Genomic DNA, 23,036 nt, shown 5'->3' with positions numbered 1-23,036 from the left:
GTTCATACCCTTCAGAAAATGCATGCTAATGCAAAATCTGTTATTCTAGCAACTTTCTATGTCTATATGAATAATATTTAAAATCAGTCTCTGAACTGGGTCATTTGTTTCTCCATTATATTTTATTTATTTACTTTTTTTTGGCTTTGTTTAAAACTGTTGTTCTAAGACGTTGAGAGATATGGTACAAAAAACCCTTTAATATCAGCATACAAAAAACTTTATGATTTAAAAATGCACTTATCCCTACATTTGCTTGTTATTGAGAGTAGTGGTATTAGAATTAATTATGAATAAACATCCAATTTACATCATACATAGAAACTGGAAGGTGCAACTTTTTTATTGTCTTTTTGGTGCTTGTTTATTTCATTTCAGTTTTCATTTCATAAATATTTTTCCTACAATCTTTTCACATTTTCCTAACTTTCATCTTCTATAATCTTCACTTTTGTCCACTACAGCATTCACAGTCATCCCAAACAACTGTGTTTTAAATACCTCAACTTTATGCTTATTCTATCTTTCCACCTTGCAATACCTCTACTGATTTTTCTAAGAAAAACAGAAAAGAAAAATATTACCGTTCACCATTCCTAACCTACTATCACTCTCTGAATGCTATAATATACTACACCCATTCAATACTATATTTCACTGAACTTGATTTCAAACCCCATAATGCATTAAAACACTTCATAGAAAGCTCTCTTCCAAATGTGATCAACCTGAAAGTATATTTTCCACAGACAAAAAAGGAATCACAAAAGTTTTAATTGGAAATCTCTAATTCTTCTATGTATAATGAACCACCACTGAACCATCTTTTCAGCCTACTTTAATTAATTTAATTTTCCAGGTGTATTAAAAAAAACAGAACTTTAAAAAGGAATATAAGAGATTCTAAGAATATTTAAGCCAGTCCTTTTTATTGTACAATCCTCCATTCTAAAACCAACACCAAAGCGTTCATAGTTCTCTTTACTTATCTTCGCATCTATTATTTTAAATTCATCACACACATTATGAATACATACTCTGCATTTTGTTGACAAGTGAACACAAACCATCTTCATAAACAACTGCTGGTATTCCCCTTGCTGACACATACTGTACCTAGGCCTCACATTGACATTTTCTGCTAAAACCTTAGTGAAGCTATTCACATATGCGACATAGTAAAGGGGAATCAGAGGGCATTTCCCTACGTGTACCCTTCCAGGTCTACTTTTTCTTATCAAAAGCTCATCCCTTAAAAAAGAAAAATACGAGCCCAATTATGCGAAAGTGCACTTCCGTGACTACCAGTTCAACGAACTGGTAAAATTACAAAAGAAAAAAAAACACCGCAAAGACATTTTGCAGGGGGGCAAGCACCTCTCACACCCCTGCTACTTTATATATACTAACTCCAAGATTGCACTACAGTGGAGAAACAGGTGTACTTCTTTATCCCCACTGTAGTGTGATACGGTGCTGCAGTGTTTTGTTTTTTTTTAATATTACCGGTTTGTTGAAACAGTTGTCACAAAAGTGCACTTTCATTTAAGTGCACTTCCGTGTGATTGGGCTAATATGTTTTCTTTTTGGAAGGATGAGCTTTTGATAAGAAAAGGTAGACCTACCCTTCCTTAAACAAACATCATATCCATCATTCTTCTCCTCATCTCATTACAAAAATACCATAACCAAACTATAGAGGTATTACCTATCCCTTATTCATTTAAATTGTCAATGATCTCCCATGCTCAACACTTTCAGAAACATTTTCTTGATCAAATAAAAATAAAAACATTCTAACACTCCATTTTCACCCTGGTCAAAAATGTCCCCTAAAATTCTCAAAAAAATCAGAAATATTCTGAAGCTTCAGCCAATAAGTCTGAACCGTACCCATCACCTTAGGTAATTACCATGACATCCTGTTCTTCAGAAACTTCATAATCAGTCTCACCTCCAATAGGTAACAAGTAAATAGGTCTTAAATTATATATATATATATATATATATATATATATATATATATATATATATATATATATATATATCCTATAGGTCCCCTATTTTATTTAATAATAAAAAAAAAACAAAAAAAATCTTAAAAAAATCATTAGCTTGGCTAGTTCCATAAAACCCTCACAAGAACCAATGCATCCTGGGTTCACTGAATGACCTGGTTGCTGAAGGAGCTAGCTAGGAAGAATCAGTGTCACTGACTGATACCAGGTCATGCATCCTTGGGGTAGGGAGACAGTCTAGTGTACTGCCACACTGGCTCTTACAAATGAAGCATGCATATGACACACACACACACACACACACACACACACACACACACACACACACACACACACACACACACACACACACATTGCACCTGGTTTCTTCCAGGCTGCAAAAGTAATAGACTTCTGTCAATGCAATAGTCCTCCTGAAGAAAGGGAATACTGCATTCCTGTATCTCAAGCATACACAGGAGAGTAGAATTAGGCCAGCATTAGAAAACCCATAAAGCCTGCTTGAATGATGGTCTTTGATGTTTAACACCATAAAGAATTTCACCTTCCTTTTTATTTACTTGTTTTAGCCAAAAAATGCTGTTAACATAGAGGCATACTAAAATACATTATACTTATTAACACATTACTCAAAATAAAATTAATTTGTGATCTAATGTTAGTAAACAAGGACTAAATAAACATAATCATCCCAATCCATCAAAAGCCATATTAAAAACATTGGTATCAAATGCCCTATGGAAGCCTTTCAGAGAATGGTACTTCCAAAGCCACTACAGTGGCAGATTCCACAGGTAAGAAAATAAACAGAATACTGAGGTTTAAGGATATGGAAATGGAATGGAATGCTGATGTTTAAGGATATGCCAATGGAATGGAATGCTGATGTTTAAGGATATGCCAATGGAATGGACTGCTGAGGCTTAAGGGTATGCCAGTGGAGATGACAGCAGTCTCCCTGAGGCAGAGCCCAAAACACAGGTAGAGCAGTATGGCACTACTAGCTCTGTCAAGTATGAGGGACTCAGGTTGTGACAAGACAAGTATGCTAATACTTGAGATCTCATACTTGATTCCAAGTTTCCTTCCATTGCATAACCTGTAAGATTAGGCCCTCAATTGTCCCCCATTTTTTCCCCAACTGAGTTATTTGCAGATTGACTGTGGCACTGGCATACATTATTATATATACTGCCTTCTTTGCCTTTATCTCTAAACCACCATTGCACCTATATCTTTCTAGATTTTGACAGGCGTTGACACCTCCCCAGTACAGAATGTGAACCACTGTGAGTTTCAGAGTTTGAATTTATATTGTAACTCTTGGAAAGCAGTGTATATTAGACATCCTTCCTTTTGTTTTCCATTTATCCCTCTACTTCCTAGTAATTCCTTTCTTGACCTGAGATGTTTCCCACAGGTTTACATATTTTATGTTGATGTTAGTTCAGCATTACAATTCTTCTTGCTATTGTGGTTTAAGTTCATCCCATAGAAGTGTAAGGAAAAAACACAATAGAACTTTCCATTCTCTTTCTCTTTCTTAGAGTATGGAGGGGGGGGATAAGTCTGATCCACTGAAATAAATTAAATACCAAAGCTTGAGTGTTCCATATTTCTAAAAATGTTTCTCTCATGTTTCCTATCTTTAGATCTCAATAGATGGATATTTCACCTCCTGAATGGGATCAATCGGGCTTTTGCCTCTCCCTTCATCTTTGTGAATCAATATTGTCTTAGCATTACATTTTATTCCTGAAGACGTGCCAAAACTGTCTATGATTTCCAAGACTTTAGGCAATATATAGTCTACCTTCTTGGCAAGTAATGAACAGTTATCTGCATATATTCTGAAAATAGACCTTTTTACACTCACTACAAGTTCATAGTTTTATAGCTTAATTTTTCATGCAAATGGTCGGTTAGACCATATATCTCACAGACTCACTCAGTCCTGGAATATATTTATTATTTCCTATATGTATATGCAGTTTATTTTTGAAGCCTATTAGGGAAGATGAATACTTTATTTCAACATGTTTTTTCCCATATGTTCAGTCCCATCAGCATAACATACATATCGCTTTTAGTAGTTTCATTTCTACCTATCATAACGTATGGTCCTCTATCTCTTATAGCAGGAAGTTGAGAATTACATTTCATCCTAATTCCTGTCTTATTATTGAAATTATTTATGACTTTGCTGGCTAAATATAATATCAACCTCAACTGTTTATAAAAAAAAAAATTACAAATGAAAAATGTTTAACTTGTTTAAGAAAAACTTTCAATCTCAGCAACTATTTTAGTAAAGTGTATTTCTATTCCCTCTAAGAGTCCTCCTTTATTTAAGTTCTAGTTCCTGAATAACAAAAGAGAAAAAAGCCCTAGGGATAATGGGCATCACTATTTGGTGCCTTTATCAATCAAATTTCGAGTGAGAACCTTCTGTTTATCGGAACATCAAAACTAGGATCCAGACATTGGAGATGTATCCATTTATAAAAGGCCTCCTCAGTCATCCTGGCTTTCATCACTCTTAATAAGAATGTCCGTCTGACAGAGTAAAAGGATTGTGCATGTCAAAGTAATACCAACCCTGCCTCATTTGTCTTTCCTTTGTATTCTTTCAAGAATTCAAATAAGAACAATCAGTTATATGTGCTTTGTCTACATTTAATGAAACTATATTGCTATCAATGAATTGCTTGTGGAGAGATCTAACTAAGCACACAAGATCTTTGTCACCATTTTAATATCTGTGTTTAACAATGGAATTGGTCTAAATTCCACCTGGTTCTCCCTCCTCTATTTCCCTTTTGGTAGTGTAACTATCTTAGCATGTTGCATCATAGATGGAGAGATTCTGTTCTTCACCTTAAGTTATAACTGAACACCATTTCTTATCCCACATCTATAAAATTCACTGTGAGCTGGACACATCCTACATCTTTTCCACTTTTATATTCTGTAGCTCTAGTTTGATTTTCTATGTTGAAACTGGGGTTTTCAACTACTTCCTGTCTTCCACTGTTAAAGTGTTCCATACTGTATCACTATGAAAACATTCTCTGGTGGGTCATTAATCTAATATTCACATAGGCTAACATAAAACCTGTCTACTATATAATCTTAGTCAAAACATTCCATTCCATAAATACTTACTTCTGATGTGAACTGAATTTTCTTCTTCTCCTTAAACAGCTGTGCTCTATATTTTGCATTTATCTCCCCACAAATAACGAACATCACTCCTGCTTAGGTCTTTGGCATCTGTTTGTGTGATGATCTACACTTCTGGTTCACATTTTAAAAGTTATATTTCACTATAAAATTCTGGCTTGTTGAGATTATTTTTGAGTATAATACTTTCTATTTCTATTGATCTCTAATTTTTATCTGGTATCAGTAACTTCCAATTTTATCAAACATTTCCCCTCCTCACCCATCAATTGCACACTCATAGCTGATTTACACTACCCCACTGGTAGCTCTGATTAGGCTGAAGAACTCCTTCCATCAAAATACATACAGATGCTTTTACCTAGACTGTCCAGATTTTTGCCTCTTATTTTTAGTCTGCTCTTCATAAAATTGTGACTTGCTGGCAAATCATTGAGGATTGATGACATTAAATAATGACAGACATTTGAATTTCAGTCAGGCTTCATAACCTTCAAAAATGCAAGCGAATACAAAACCAGTAATACTAACAACTTTCAATATTTAAAATATGTCCCTGATTCTGGGCTTTTGCCCCCCCCCCTTAATTTTGGCTTTGTCCACTATTATTGCACTAAGAGTTTGAGCAGTATGGCCCCTACCCTTATTTCATTTCTAACATGCATATTTCCAATTGCTCTTTTTCTGTTAATCATCTGTTAATTTCAAATTTAGTTCTACAAATGCAAAATCTGATGTGTATTTTTCTCTAAATTTCATCTCACAAACACATTTAATATTCCCCTTAGAAAGAAGAAAGCAATCTAGTTTTTTTTTTGGACTCATCATTAGATAAAGTATAGTCTGTAGTTCCACTGTTTCTCATTCTCCAGACATCCATCAAGATCTCTTCATTCATCAGGTCTCACAAAAGTCTATATTCCTAATGTAATATTCCTTGACCCCATATAACCAGTCCATTACAGGTTCAAGGCATAAGTCCCTTCCTACAACTTGCATTTACTAAGGAGGATCTGTTGGTTTCCAGATGTTAAAGAGATCTCTGAAATAAAAAAAAATGGTTATTTGTATCTGGTGCATAAATGATACTTAGAATTCTTTTAACTTCATTCAAGGTACCCCAGCAAATCATCCATGATTCATGAAAATCAGTAGGAGTTAATTCTGTATGAACTCTAAGGTACTTATGAAATTTAATTTCTAGCACCCTCCCCCTCAGATTAGAGATCACTAACAATAATTGGGAATTACTTTAGCTTTAATTTACACTCATTTTCAGCATGCTCCTCCATTGCTTTGCATTTGTCATTTCAATTGTCAAGTTCCAGTTTGTGTTATGTAGCAGTAACAGTGACAAAGGATACATTTTCTTGTATAGGTACTTCATGACTTTGGCTAACAGGACAGTTTCTGAAAGAACAGCACCTGTTTTTCTTAGAGTTAGAGTCACAAAACCACTGAAGCAATGAAAATTCAGGCATATTGTCCAGAGATATTAAACTGTGTGTCTTTTTCTGTGTATCCCTCAATTGCTGATGTGTTAGACAGAAAACCTTTGACAGTGAGGAGAGTACCACTCAGTTATGCCACCACCACCTTCAAAGCCAGGAACACTCCCATGGATAAGGGTTTGAAGAAGAAGAAAAAGAAGAAGAAGAAATAAAGTGCAAAAATGAGAAGGCTAATATGGCTACAGAAGAAAACGAGGCCTAGCGATTACAGCAAATGACGAGACATACAGGATGTGGAAGGTATGAGGCGGGTATGTTGAGGAAGCAGAAAAATAAGTGCATGGCAGAGAGATCACACAGGGTAAGGATGGTAAAGGCCCAATCTGAAAATGCATTGCAAGAAGAGTGAAAGAATAACTAAATGAAGAGACAGGAGGATGATGGAGAAAAGCTTTCTTCAAGCTATTTGTCGATGACTAAATACCTATGCAGTAATTAAAAATAGGACCCTGGGGGTTGTGTCATACATTTTGAGAAGTTTAGGGATGCAGCAGGCTTGGATGTAACCTAACAAAACTTTAATGACAAGACTAGGGGGAACAATAAAATAGTGTAAAGAATGAGGTTAAGTTCAGGCAAGAAGCATCTAGAATTAGAAATATGGAAAACAGCAGAAAAAAGTGAAAGGAAAACTATAGGAAACTAAAACAGGAGGTATAGAAAAATTGATGAAATTTACAGGAAATATGGCCACAATACTGGGGAAGAGGAATATTATAAAATGATTATGATCTATAGGGTAAGCTTTATATTAATCAGGGGACTAACGAGGATTTTTGGAAACTATACTATCTTCCAGAAAGTAATCCTTTTTTCCCACAAACATAGACTTCAACACAAAACCATGCAGGTTTCTGGACAATATACTTATTCAGTATTAAACTACCTCCTAAAATGAAAAGCTAAAGCAAAAAAAGCAAATTAAATAAATAGGCATTTAAAAAAAACTACTCATAAAATATATAACCATAAATTGTAATAAACAGGCAATATTTTAATTTAAATTCTAGCAAATTCCTGACACAGCATACACAAGCTATTTAAAAAAATACTTCTCATACCAGTGGTGGGGTATTAAAAAAATAATTAGAGACATACCGAAAATCATGAAAAGTTCATGTGAAATGGACACTAAGCATGTGTGACAGCTAAAGCACAAAATATAGGAATAAGTGGGATGGGATACGCAAATATGGAAAGATCTGCAGGAGTATATAACATTTACCAAACTGTGAAAAGAAAACCTGCCAGGACTGCACAACTAGAAGAAAAAAAATGCCTGCAAAGTTGCTAAAGGTACAGAAGAGCGTCAATAAAATAGAAGAAGCAGGGAGGCTATACTGGAATGTGAAACTATGGGGATAAATCTGTAATAAAAATAATGGGAGAAAGGAGAATATGGTAGAGAAAGGGAGATAAATGAGTCAAATGAGATATGAAAAATGGGGTCCGTAACAGAAGAGGACGAGAAAGGGAACATAAAAATGAAAATGAAAAGGGAAAGCAAATCAGTTTGAAAAGAGGAGAGGATAGTTGGCAAAGAAGAAATGCACAGGAAAAAGTAATAAAGATAAAAGGAGAAATATAGCAGAGTCAAGCAAAAACGAAGAAGGGAGGGGGAGAGAGAGAGAAAAATTGTAAATAAAAAATGGGAAGGTTTGAAATGAAAGTGAAGCAGGAGTATGATTTAAAAAGATCTCTAAAAGAAGGGAAATTTGAAGGATGTAAATAACGTGTGAAAAGTTAGGAGAGGAAGGAGACAGAGGGAAAACCCAAAAAGACCGGGATCAGGCAAAGAAGATAACAAAGTGTATAAAAATCCTCCAATTAGTATTGAACCAGCACCTCAGAATTCTACATAAATTGTTTTGTGCACCACAAAGGTGAGGATAACACATATGTCCTGAGAATGAGAAGAGATGAAAAGGTATGGGACTCAGCAATAGAAAAATAGGATAGAACCATGGGGAAAAAATAACAGATGAGAAGTTCATAGGTTCATAGGATGGTACTAGGCTATCGGCCCTACAGCTTATAGGTTCATAGGTTCATGCTAGGCTATCTGCCCTAGGGCATTTATAAGCCTAGCCAGAGTGTGTTTGGCTTTTGCCACCCATTTTAAATTAATTTTGCTATGCCCTTTTTCGAGGTTAGTATACTGTGCCTCTGTCTAACAGTGACACAGAAGTGATACCGGGTAAACCTCGATCTCCCATCCACTCATCAAGATTCCTCTTGAAGAGAGTCAATAAGGGACTCTGCCTAACCTGGACTGGGATTTTATTCCAGAGTGAAGGGAGCCTCTGGGTTATGAATCTGTCCCTCCAGCATGTCCTATTTATTTCAGTGCTGAGGTTCAAGTCTCTCGAGCACATAGCTCGATGGGATTTGGATTTTCTGAGGTGCAGCATGTCCATTAATTCCGGGTTGGACATGGCTTTATACGTCAGGCACAGATCGCCTTGGAGCAGGCGGTATGCCACTGAGTAGAGCTGGAGTTTCTTTAACCAGGCAGCATATGGCATCTGTTTGAGCCCTTTGATCCTCTTGGTGAGGTACTTTTGGGGTCTTTCCAGTTGCTGCAGGTGTCTGGTAAGGTACATCCCAAAAGGGGCATTGTACTCAATTATGGGCCTGATGAGGGATGAGTAAAGAGGCACGATTACCTCCCCTGATCTAGATGTGAATCCCTTCATGATTAAGTGGGCTATATAAAATGTTTTTCTAACCACTTTGGCCACGTGGTTGTCAAATGAGAGATTGCTATCAACTTGGGTCCTCAGATCCCTAATTACTTCTTCTGTACTTAATGGATTACCACCTATGTGGTAATTTGTGGGCACTTTGTTTTTGCCAAAGGGGATGACTATACACTTTTTGGCGTTTAGCTTGAGGCCATGGTTCTGGCACCAGTTGTCTGTTTCTATGAGGCCCTTTTGGAGGATGCTTGTGTCGGCTGGAGAGTCGATTATGGCGCCCAGTTTGCAGTCATCTGCAAACTTGGTCAGCCACAATCCTTCCGTGTTGGCCTGTACTTCTGAGAAATATTATGCAAGCCTAGCCATAACAATTCTCTGGCTATTTCCTCCCACAGTATTTACTTCCCTGGACCCTTGTCTAGCAGGGCGACTGACGTGATCCCCGGGGTGAATTTTCTATCTCCCATCCAATCATCAAGGTTCCTTTTGAAGAGGGCCAAAGAGGCACTCTGTTTGACATGTATGGGCAGTCTATTCCAGACTCTGGGGAGTCTCTGGATCAAGAACCTATCCCTCCAGCATGTTTTGTTCATTGTGATGACAAGGTTTAGATGCCTAGAACATGTGTCTCTGAGAGATTGGGATTTCTTTAAGTGTAGCATGTCCAGCAGCTCTGTGTTTGACATGGCCTTGTATGTTAAGCAGAGATCGCCTCTGAGTAGATGATATGCGACAGTATAGGTGGTATTTTTTAGACAGTCAGCATAGGGCATCTGCTTTAGGCATGTGATTATTTTAGTGAGGTATTTCTGTGGCCTTTCCAGTTGTTGCAGATGTCTTGAGAGGTACATACCAAATGGGGTGTTGCAAGTAAATGTATATGAGATTGACAAGGGACAAGAGAACATTAAAAGAGGAATAACAGGCATTATACTGACCACACCGGGGAATATTAAAAATGAAATACCCTACAAACTGGTAAGGGGATGGAAGGAAGGGAAATTTATACTGAAAGAAAATAGTATAGCTACAATGTGGAAGTTATTACTGAAATGAGATACAAAGTAGAAAGGAGAAAACAGTTTAATAAATTGGGAAACACTGATAAAAGATATGAGATAAAGCTAAGCAGGAAACCAAAGTTAAATGGGATAGAAAGAATGCCTTACAAAAGGTGTAGCAATATCATGCAAACTTCTCAATTGTCCAGAATTTTGCAGAAGGTCCAGATCTAGATTTTGCATCATATTTTGGGCTGTTTCTCTTAAAAATGTATATTTTCTAACAAATCAATGAAGCCAGATGTCACTAAATAATCACCGATATTTAAATTTTAGAGTTCACCTCCTTCAGAAAATGCATGCTAATGCAAAACTTGTTATTCGGGAAAGTATCCCTGTTTATAAGTGCAATATTTTAAATAGGTCACTGATTTTGAGCTTTTATTTTCCCTTCCATTGTATTTGGCTTTTATAGGGAATTCTCGCTCTAAGAAGTTTTGTGGTATGATAACTATATGTTCTCAAATGTAAGGACTGCCAAAATGGGTACTTCAAATAGGCTGTACATGTGTATATAATTTTTATTTCCACATCTCATCTGCTCTTTTCAGTAACAATTATAATAATAATAAACAAATAGGAAATTATCATTGAATGTTAATTGTACCTAGTCTGGACCACCAGGAATAAAGTAAGGGGTACTGGAAGTAGCCATTAAGATACTGAAGTGTATCCTCAGGGAACAGATTTCAGAAGAAAAGGAGTAATGCTTCTTATTTTAAGACTCTAGTTAGGTCATGCATTCAATACCATCCCCAGGATTCACAAAGCAGTATTTTCCATGCAGGAACAGTGTAGCCGCTCCTGCATGGAAAATGACTGCTTCGCTATCTGGGTATGTGTCATTTTGACGTGCATGAGCGGCCTTACAATGTTCCAGCATGGGAAGCTGTGCTGGATGCTAATCAGCTCATTTGCTTGTGAAAAGCATGCAAATGAGCTGGATTAGTGATCCAGCAAAGCAGCATGTCTCCATGCTGGAATAGTGTAAGTTGCAGAAATTAATTTGGTTACTAACCGAATACCTTTCTGCAAATTACACAACGGAGGCATGTTAGCACTCCAGAAAGCATTTATTAATCAGGTTATGCATGCCAATGGCAAAATATATGGCCATTGGCATGCAAAACTATGTAAAAAAAAAAAAAACTTATTTTTGCTGGCCGAACTTGGCCATTGAGGGCAGGGGAAGTGGTATGCTAGTGGAAGGGGGGAGAATATGTAGAAATGGGGGGAACCTCATTATTACAACTTTCTGCGTTTTGCCATTATAGTCAATGGCATGCAGAAAGTAAACACTGGCAGGGAACAGTGGTGGCTAAGGGGGAATGCTCATGATTAGTGCAGTAACTAGGGCTTAAGGCAGTGGAGTATGTTAATGAGGGGACTTATACTGAATCACAACTTTCTCAGGAATTTTTATAAGTGTCAGACTGCACTTAACTGTGTAGGTGCTCTAACACAATCTTCTAAGCAGGAGGAGCAAGGAACATGAAAAGGGGGTGTGCCATGCTTGCTGTAAGCACATTGGATCTCTGTTGGCTGGTGTCAGCTTAGCTAAACACAGCTAAGCGGGGGAGCATGTTTGAGTCTGTTTACTCTTATTCCATGAACTGAGGAGCATGTTCATGTGCAGGGGAGGGACATTTTAGCTTTGCAGCTTAAATTTCGGTAGCAAAATCTCATCTTATCTCTACCCTACTCTACCCATCTCCAATATTTACTAACCTTAGACAATGCGACCTAAATAAGCTCGAAACCTGCTACAACAAAATCGCCAAATTCGCCACAGGGGCTTCCTACCGTACTCACCACTGTCTCTCACTAGCAGAACTGGGCTGGCTAGAGCTCCCCCATCTACTTCAATGGTACCAACTCGCACTCGCCCACAAACTAATAAACCAACCGTTAAAAGTCCCATCCCTCCAGAATCTACTCCAACCCTACATAACCATGAGATCACTAAGATCCAGCCACAAAAACCTCCTACAGGTCACAAGAGCCATTAACTCCACTGGAGAAGCATTATTCTCCTGCAATATAGCCAAACTCTGGAACTCCATCCCATCCTCCATTACCTCTGTAACTTCTTGCATCCACTTCAAATCCTTACTAAAATCACACTTAAAAACTTGCCAGATATGCCCTTGCAACCGCCCCTCTAATACCATCCACTCCACCCACCCACTACCTCTCTCGGACCCCTATCCAACAACCTACTCTTAGCAAGCTTGGCTACTCATGTTCCCAGCTACCTACCACATAATACTAACTTCTTGTAGCAACAACTGCTAATAGCTGTTATGTACCTCAAAAACAGATTGTATCAATTGTTCACTGATGAATCTCAACAACATTTGTAAACATGTTAAGTATATGTCACCATATTTTAAAATTGTACTATGTTCTACAGTTGTTTTACATATATGTTTTATTTTTGTCTTGCGTCCTCAGTTGGACTAATGTCTATATTTAAATGCTATGTTTTTTAACTGTATAATGCAAGTAATACTTAATGTGGAGCTTTTCTCCCCGGGCCTCTGCTGAAAACGGACCTGTGTCCAGTCAGACTCTCCCGGTCAACAAATGTAAATAAATAAATAAATAATTTCATGCTGTTTACACTACCTATAGGCACAAAGAGGAAGGATATATGAAAAGGCAAAGGAAGTAGCAGAACAAAGGAATCACTGTACAAATCAGCAATATGGGAGTCTGCAACCCACAATGGGCCAATGAAAGTACTCAATAATACAGCTGCCAGGTGGCTGCAGAGCTGAAAATGGGAGGACATGTAAAATAAAAAATAAGGGGCAACATAAAATAAAGGAGAAATGAAGTAGAAATCACTACTATGGGATACTTGCAACTCAGAATGGGCCATGCAAATATAATACAGCAGGCTAGGTGGCTGCACAGCTGAAGATGGGAGGAGGACATGTAAAATAAAACTAAAGGGCAACAGCACAGAATAAAGATGAAATGACATAGAAATCACTACTATGGGAGTCTTGCAACTCAGAATGGGCCATGCAAATATAATACAGCTGGCAGGTGGCTGTATAGCTGTAAATGGGAGGAGATGCAAGTAAAAATTAATTACAAAAAGGGCAACAGCAGAATAAAGGCAATCATGCACAAATCACCACTAATGCCTCTAACACTCACAGTGGCCAAAGCAAAGTCCTAAGTAATATATCCGGCAGCTGGACTGTATCATAGTTAGCCAATCATATAGGCAGCATCAGCAGCACTACAGTATAAAGTATGGAAACCCCTTACAGTCTGATTTTTCCACAAACATTGCACCATTGGTGTACACATGCAGGGGAATTTTAACTTGGAAAATGTTAGGGGCTGCCATTGCTGTGATCCATCAGTATGTGCTAGAGGCTGACAGCAGAGAGGGGGATAATGCTGACAACTGCCACAGACCAAGGAGAAGAGTGTGCAGACCCAGGGTAACCTATCAGGAGATAGTAGAGTGCCACAGGGTGGAGAGAGCTACTTCAGAAAATCACTGAGCTGTGCCGGCCTCAAATCAGAGTTAGAACCAACAGAGGGGAACCCATCCCAGTGGGTACCAAGGTATGTGTAGCCTTAACAATTCTAGCTGCAGGTACTCTCCAAAGACCTACTGGGGACATCATAGGAGTCTCACAGGCATCTGCATCCAGGGTACTCCACCACTTCCTGGACACCATGCTAACACATGCCGGTGAGCACATTTACTTCCCCAACTCCCGTGAGAAGAGGGCCAGAAATATGTATCTCCTCCACCGTGTAGCACAATACCTGGATGTACTGGCTGCTATAGACTGCACATATATCCACATCAAAACACCACCCAGTGAACAGGATCGGGTCTATATAAACCACAAAGGGTTCCCCTCCATCAACTAACAGGTTGTGTGCAATGCCCAGGGCATTATCATTAATATGTGTGCTGGCAGACCTGGAAGCTATCACGACTCCCACATCTGGCACTCGTCACAGCTGTACTAGACATTTACCAGTGGGGGCATCCCTTATGACCATCTGGTAGGGGATGCTGGCTATGCACTGGAGCCGTGGATGATGACATCCATCAGAAATGCACACACACCCACACAAGAATGCCATTATGAGGCATATGCACAAACCAGGATTATTATAGACTGCGTGTTTGGGATGCTCAAGTCACAGTTCTTCTGCCTTGACATATCTGTTGGAGCCTTGCAGTACTCTCCAGCCACATGTGCACACATGTTCATAGTATGTGCCATGCTACACAATAATACTCTGCAGAAACAGCTGCAGCAGGAATAGCATGGGTAAGGGCCACACAGCCCACCACCATTTTCAAGGTCCCCACAGGCACAGAGGGACTTACAGGAGGAGGCTCCTGAGCCTGCCTCCATGGGCAGATGGAGGTGTGCCCAGTATGCTCATGCCTTGGCAAAGAGGCAATGCATAGCACACACACTGACACTGTAGGGACCCCAGGGACTGACACCTCCCTCTGACTTGCATACAGTAAAATGGATGACACACACATCACATTACCTGTAACTTACTATGTATAGGCAGTGTACTGTGTGCATCAAACATAGGCAGCCATCAAGCACTGTCCTCACAACTGAAGCAAGTATAAGGTAATTCAGTCTTCTTAATAATAAAGGAATGGAATGGTATGTATCTAAAGTAATGCTTCATGCATGCAAGGGAATGAGGTGGCCTACTGAGATAGCAGCACACAAATGACAGCTATGTGGGACACCAGGAAATGTCTGACCAAAACTGGCCTCCATACACTATGCAGTAGTACCCAAGGTGGCAAATCCCACTGCAGTATATGTGTGGGGACAGCTAACTGGGGGATCATAGGTCACAGACATGGATGTCAGGGTGGGGGTCCCATAACCACCCCTCACAAAAACACAGCAAGTCAGCTATAGAAAACCACAGAGAAATTTCAGGTAAAGGCACACAAATGGTGGATATGTTGAATTAACCCCCTACAGACTCACATAGTCATAGCACAGCAGGACCCGCAGTTGCAGTAAGGCTATGAAGGGTAAGAAGACTGAAACTCAAATGTATGCCAGTACAATCTGACCTGGCCTCTGTATTGATATGCCTCCACTCCCCAAAACAGGGCACTATAGTATGGTAAATGGAACCAAAATGTAAAGCAAATGTCAGCACAGTCCGTGAAAATGTGTACAGTTTACAGGTGTGCTATACCTACACAAATGCAGTAACATATATGTATGCATGGAAATAGCAGCATAGCACACAATGGCGGGGCTGTACCAATACACATGAAAATATGTTGCCTGCCACAATATGCAGGGGTCAATGAGCTATGTGTATATGTGGGAAATACTGTCTGGATCTGGCCAGCATGTTCTCCTGCTGGTCATCTTGTACTGCCCTAGGTAAAGTACTGCCTTTGACAGGGCCATGTTCAGATAACTGCAGTGCCAACTGTTAGGCATGTCAGTGGCATAAAAACACATGTTTACGTAGAAAGGATGAAACCTCTAGCCAAACACCTGGACAACCTGCCTAAAAATGTACAGGTCCGAGGTATGCACACACAAGGTTATGACATCTCAGGTTAGAAAGATACCACACAAGCAGGAGATCCCCCACCAGGTTGCTGGAATGTTTACACAACTGTGTGTCATTACTACACTGCCTGCAGCCACACCTCACAAATGGCCCTGTTGGGAAGAACTTACATAGCTGCCCCCATAATATTGGTCTATGCATCATACAACTAGTATTCCTCTGCTAAACCACTGTGATGACCTGAGGATGTCTGGCACTAGATAATGACACAATACATTGCAGTTACAGACTACGGATATGTCAGAAAATGTCTGCTAAACAAAACAAGTACCCTGATAAAACTGCTGTGTACTCCTGAGAGGTATGGCTGTAGCACACAAAACTCTGGACTGGAGTACACCTATCTCTGGAATGGAATCCCACCCTAACTATAGAAGGTCACACTGGGCATGCTCCTATACTTAGAGAATCACAGGACATGTTGGAACCTACATCGGAATATATGACTGTATTATCTATATCTGTCCATGCATACAGACAGCTATGTACACCTACACTGTCCCCATACACACACAACAGACAGGAATACCCTCAGCTAGCTGTAGGTGGCCCATATGTTATATATCTGCATCGATTGTGTCAGATACGCACACACATATATATGGATAACAGATAACAACATATGTCAAGCATACACACACACATAGATGTGGGGAACTGAGAGACAGTGATACAGAGGGAGACACAGGGGGACACAGACAGAGTGAGTCACACACACATGGATACCTTGAATGGAATACAGTGATGTCCTCCTGTGGACAGTGGTATACCAGTTGTAAACAGTTGTACATGCTAGCATAAAAGGTGAGCCCCATTGTATAACAGTACTGAGGTTGAGTTTATAATATTACATCATCTGCCTGTGTGTTTGTGTGTGTATGTGTGTGTGTGTGTGTGTGTGTGTGTGTGTGTGTGTGTGTGTGTGTGTGTGTGTGTGTGTGTGTGTGTGTGTATGTGTGTCTCCATAGGTCCAAGTATTAAGATACTCTTCCCACTCAGTACACTTCACATTGCCCTATTTCACAACATCTGCTGCTGTCATTCACCTTAGAAGTACTATTGCACACCGATCAACTCAATAAGCTCTGTAGCATGTGCGTAACACTACAGTACAAATAACTAGATAGATACGGGTTCTAATCTCAATACTGGTAACTGTGTGTATGACAGTTGTGTATGTGAGAATGAGATGATGTGTGTTTGTTTTTTTGTAGGTGAAACAGTTTTAGGCCATTCACACTTACAATACTTCCCAGTGCCCCAGTGTATCAGTCCTGTTGATGTCATTCCCCTTATTCTTACCTTTGGCCAACTGTCAGCCCAGTAAACTCCATAGGGTATGTGATAAGTGTGTAACACTATAGTACAAATCACTAGATAGGCAGGAGTTCTCATCTCAGATCTTGCAAATGAGTGTGCGTGTATGTTTGTAAGAAGAAGTATTGTGATAAGTCTCACACCCACATACTTACTTTATCAAGCTTGCTGATGTCATTCCCCTTATCAGCACCTTTGACCAGTTGTAAGACCGGCAAGCTTTGTAGCACATGTGATAACTGTGTAACACTGTAGTACAATGAACTAGATAGGCAGGGGTTCTATTCTCAGATCTGGCAAATGTGTGTGTGTGTGTGTGTGTGCGAGTGTGTGCGCGCGCGTGTGTGTGTGTGTGTGTGTGTGTGTGTGTGTGTGTGTGTGTGTAAGTTTGTATGAAGAAGTATTTTGTTAAGTTACCCACCCACTGGCCTACTTTATCAGTCATGCTGATGTCACCCCCCCCCTTATAGGTACATAGGTATACATCTCAACTGTACAGAGGTTTGCACAATGTCCAGATGTCTGCCTCATATGCTTGGTTTATTTCTGGCAAACGTATGCTTTTCTGACAAAGTAGTGGCAAATCAGTAAAGATCAAAGTTAGAAAATAATGACAGACATTTGAGTTTCAGACTATATAACCTTCAGGCAAGTCTTGCTGATGCCACACCTGTTATTCTATACACTTTCTAAGTTTTTAGGAGCAATATTTAAAACGTTTCCCTATTGTGGGGCCTTTTTCACACTTTTATTTATGACGTTGTCCAGATGTCTTGCTCTAACAGATTGAGAAGTATGTACATAGCTGTGTACTAGGCTATGGACCCTGGAGCCATTACAAGCCTAGTCCATAGATGTGCCCTGCCATTATGCCACCCAACGTTAGCTACCAGTGCCTCCAGCAGTTAGAGCCACTGGACTAATCCCTGGGGTGAACTTTGTATTACCCATCCACTCATCAAGATCTCAGTGCAACAGGGTCATCTAGGTGCATTACTTGACATGTATAGGAAGTCTAGTCCAGGGCATTTCCAGTCGCTGGGTGATGAACCTGTCCCCACAGCATGTTGTGTTGATTGTAGTAATGAGGCTGATGTCCCTGCAGTGTGTGGTGCAGAGAGATTGGGATGTATTTAGATGTAGCAGTTGTAAAAGAGCTGGGTCAGATATGGCTTTTCAAGTCAAGCAGAGATTGCCTCTAAGTAGGTGACGAGACAGAGAATAGCTGCAGCCTTTTGAGTCTGTCTGTGTAGGACGTGTTGAACACCTAGGATCCTCATTGTGAGGTACTTCTGTGCCCTCTCCAGCTGTTGTAGATGTCTACTGATGTACATGCCAAATGGGCCATTATATGTGATGAGTGGTCTAATGAGGGAAGAATACACAGAAATGATGACCACTTTCTACCTGGATGCAAAACCTTTGGTAATGACGTGCTAAATAGGGGGATTTCTTGACTACAGTGGCAACATGGCAGTTAAAGGACAGGTTGCTGTCAACCTGTGTCCCCAGCTCTCTAATAATGCCTAAAGTGTTCATTGGGCACCCATCAATGTGGTACTTAGTGGGAACTGAGATTTTACAAAAGGGGCTGATGATGCATTCTGTTGTGTTAAGTTACAGGCCATGGTTTCCACACCAGTCAGTGATCTCAGTGAGGCCATTCTGTAGGATGTCTGCATCACTTGTGGAGTTAATGATGGCTCCCAGATTGCACTTGTCTGTGAACTTAGTCAGCCAGAGTTCCTTTGTGTTGGCCTGGAGTCCTGAGAACTAGATGCTGAACAGGAGAGTAACCAGGACTGATCCCTGTGAGACTCCACCCATGACTGGCTGACAGTCTGACTTGGAGCTTACTACTTTCACACTGTGTGTTCTGTCTGTGAGCCAATTTGCAACCCCCCCCCTAGAGATATAGGGTTTGATGCCTACTTTGGTAGGTTCAACCATAATTCCTGATTGAGGAATCATATCAAGAGTAGGCTGTATGCAGTGCTTACTGCATACACAGCCCTGGTGACTGACACAAAAGAAGCCAAACAGGTAGAGCAGGCATGATCTCACTTTCACAAAGCTGAACTGTGTGGTGTCCAGAGCTAGGAAATTAGCTATATGTTTATCTATCAGATCCCTGATGATGTGCTCCATAGCTGTACATATCACACATGTAAGGCTACTGGACTGATAATTCCCAGGGTCTGTAGTTTCCACACCTTTATAAAGAGAGATGACTGTAGCAGTGTGCCATCTGGGAAGGGCAAATCCTGAGGTTAGGCTGTGACTAAACTGAGCACAAAGAGGTGTTGGCAGGTTTCTCTGTCATTTATGTAGAACACAACCTGGGATTATTTGGGGTCCCGTGGAAGCTGTATTCTCACCTGTGGGCAATGCAGGTGTAACCTGACAGAAGTACCCTGGGTGGCTTGCATTACACTGCCATTCTGAGTTTTCCCCTGGGGGGGAGACAGGGGTAAAGCTGGCACTAAATGTGTTGGCAAGAATGTTGCCAATATCTGTTGGCACAGTATAGGAGGTAGCATTGTGTAATAACTCAGAGCACATATGGATATTGGTGTGGAGGTTCATGATATAACTGTCAAAGTATTTGTGATGGTTGTCAGTGTCTGTTGCAATTCTGCCATCATATGCAGCTTTAGATGATTATATGAGAGATCTCAAGTTGTTAGTAAGGCTAATAAGGGTGTTCTACCACTCTTGGGACTCCACCTTTTTCTGCATCAGTGTCTTCCTTCTGTTGTACAGATTATTAATGGCAGGGGACCACCTGATTGGCCTCCAGTGTTCGAGGTGTGTCAGGGTTCTGTTGAGTATGGCTAGTTCCATGAATTGATTTACTTGTTTGTACAGTGCACTTGTGTATAATTTGGAAGTCATGCAGGTATTCTCCATTGGCATGGGTGTTGTGAAGTTAGCCACCTCTATTCTTATGAGTCCAAATTCAGCTGTGGAGATGCTGTCCAAGGTGGTTACCTTTGCAGGTGTAGTGGTTCAGCTGTGGATTACCATGGTGATTACTCTGTGTTTGATCTGACCAGGTAGCACTTGACTACTGTTGTCACGCAACGGCCCCATATGTTGGTAATCAACACAGGTCAAGGATGCTGCTTCCTCTACTGGGTGTCAGTATGAGCTGGTCCAGGGCATTGGAAGTGATGTATTCCAGGAAGTGTTGGGCCAGTGTATTGGTGCATGAGTATCTTTCCCATTTGATGGTGGGGTAGTTGAACTCCCCTAGTATGTGAGCGTTAGGTTGGAACTTGATAGATTCCAGGGTGTTGAGGAATGTGGCTTGAGAGTCTAGGGACATGATGTGGACCTATAGCAGGCTAAGACCTGGATTGCACTACCACCCAATGTCAGTTGTACCTGATGTATATCAGATGCATTATACTGGGATAGTACTGTGGGTGTGTGCATATCCATTATCATTATGGACACACTACCTCCTTAGGAACTGTGGCCCATGTCTTGGGGCTGACAGGTGTGGAATGAGTTGTAAGCTGGTTGTGCAGGGGTGCTGTCTGCTGCTGTAAAACAGGTCTCTGTTACAGCACAAATGGCAATGTTCACCATTTTGAGGAGTGCTGTGAGTGGCTGCATCTCAAGATTTAGATGTTAAGTGTTGAGCAGCATGGCCCTCTGTTTGCATGTATGTGTAGCTGCTATGGTGGCAATGTGATCTGGGCCACCACTGAAAAACCCACTATAGGGGTGGCAAGACACTTAGCCAGTACCTGGAAACCGAGGGGTGACAGATGCAGGCCATCTGTGTCAAGCCATGTGAGTCTGTCAATTTTGCCATCCCAAGCAGACAGATACTGGTTCCCATAACAGTGACACCAGACACATAAGCTAATTGTTGAAGTCAATCATTTGCTGTTTGTACTGTGGTATCATTCAGGGTGACAGTAGTATACTGCTCAGCGCTACTGCCATACCTGCCTGGCCCACATAATTTGAGAGCTCCACCATGTTTCATTTTATATAGACCATGGATGTGCATCTCAGGTCATCCACACACACACAGACAATGACAAAGTGATACTTGTAGTTGTTGTGGCATGACCTGGCTGGGTGTATGTGCTGGAGTCTGGCATCTGATAGAAAGCTGACTGTTACCTCCTCCATGTTCAAACCAGTGAGTGGCACATCTAGCTGCCTCACAATTGAGTCACCTATGATAACTGTATCAGGCAAAGTGTTTAGCCTTTGGGGCATAGTCCGATGGGAACACTGTCTAGGTGAAATCTGTGTCCTGTGGTTTGTACTGTGTTGTGGTGGTCAAGTGTGTGTCTGTCTTGGTGGTCTCCACTGTTTGGGTAAATATCTACTGAGTGCCACTGTGAAGGTGGGTGTGTGGTTATTGTTTGTATGTCAGAGCTGTGATATTGTGTGATCTGGAGGGGTATATGTTCCATGTGGTATGTTGCAGGTGTTAACCCTTCTCCTCTTGACCAGCTAGTGCAGTCTTCCCTGGAGATTGCATATCTTCCAATATGGTGATATGCAGTAAACTGCGACAGAAGAATCACCAAGGCTAACACTATGTATCAGATGACTGTGGAAATAGAGCTGAAGGTCCTATCCACAAAAAAAGTATCAGACGTCCATTTAAAATGAATTTAATATCTTCTAGTTAAAAAGAAAAAAGAATAAAAGTCCCTTGATGTTCACAAATGATAAGCGCTTTCGAAATAATCTTCATCAGATCGTTATAGGAAATGGGACATCCATATGCTTTTATAGGGAATTTTTTGTAATTGTTCAGCCAATGCTGGCCTGTGCATTTCAGTTTTGTCCAATGGATTATCATACTTTTCCATCCTGTTTTAAATATTCAGGACCAATGGAGGTCTCCTATTACTGACACACCTCCAAATCCATTGCGAGTGTGTTTCTTGTCTAAGATGCAAATTAGCTGAGAGTATTGACAAATGAGAATTGATGGTGGTCAAATTTGACCAACCACAATCTTGTATGTACGTATTTGTCAAAGTAATGTTTTTCACTTCCATTTGTAAAAACTATATTTGAAGTTGTATCGATTCACTTTCTTATCAAAATTGTGCACATAAGTTTCAAATAGTGAACATACTTCATCGCTCCCTGCACCAGAAGAGCCTTCCCATATCTCTATATAATAATAATTTTTTTTATAATATATTTGTTGCTCTTGAAAGAGCATCCTTAAGAGAAAGTGATCGTAACTTCATGTTCCTTGCAGACAAGCTAGATACCAGACCAAAGCAGAATTCAAAAGTCTTATAATGTCACACATCCTTATAATGATTATTCAGCCTTACATGCAAGATGCTGAGGGGAGTTACCGTTTGCCTTCACATTCATGCAATTACTTACAATATGTCTTTTTCTTTTCATTCATAAGTAAAAAGACATACAACAGTATTCAAACGCCCCCATCGTTTTATGGCTCAGCTCTCCATAGTTATTATGATATTGCATACTTGCGATTTCATCATTTAATTTCATTACAGGCTGTTTTCTACATGGAGCTGTGTTGATGCATATATCTCTGTTTGGCCCAGGCATAATTGACAGCAATAATAAGAACTTCCTAATTCACTTTGAATGTTTGTATACAGCGCTTGA

The 23,036-nt window shown here is 40.1% G+C and overlaps 1 protein-coding gene across 1 annotated transcript in view; it reads left to right on the top strand.

Moving 5' to 3' along the window:
* Window positions 1–22,694, top strand: part of LOC122790545 (CMRF35-like molecule 2) — a 221,809-nt gene extending 199,115 nt beyond the window's left edge. Inside the window, exon 4 of the mRNA XM_044058094.1 lies at window positions 22,607–22,694. Coding sequence (XP_043914029.1) covers window positions 22,607–22,694 — 88 coding nt within the window. The remainder of the gene's footprint in view (window positions 1–22,606) is intronic.
* The last annotated feature ends 342 nt before the right edge of the window (window positions 22,695–23,036 follow it).

This window comes from Protopterus annectens, chromosome 16.part0, assembly GCF_019279795.1.
Source record: "Protopterus annectens isolate FY-2018-M chromosome 16.part0, PAN1.0, whole genome shotgun sequence".
In the NCBI taxonomy this organism is placed as follows: Eukaryota; Metazoa; Chordata; order Ceratodontiformes; family Protopteridae; genus Protopterus; species Protopterus annectens.
The sequence above is the reverse complement of the archived record's forward strand: the minus strand, read 5'-3'. Positions and strand labels throughout refer to the sequence as shown.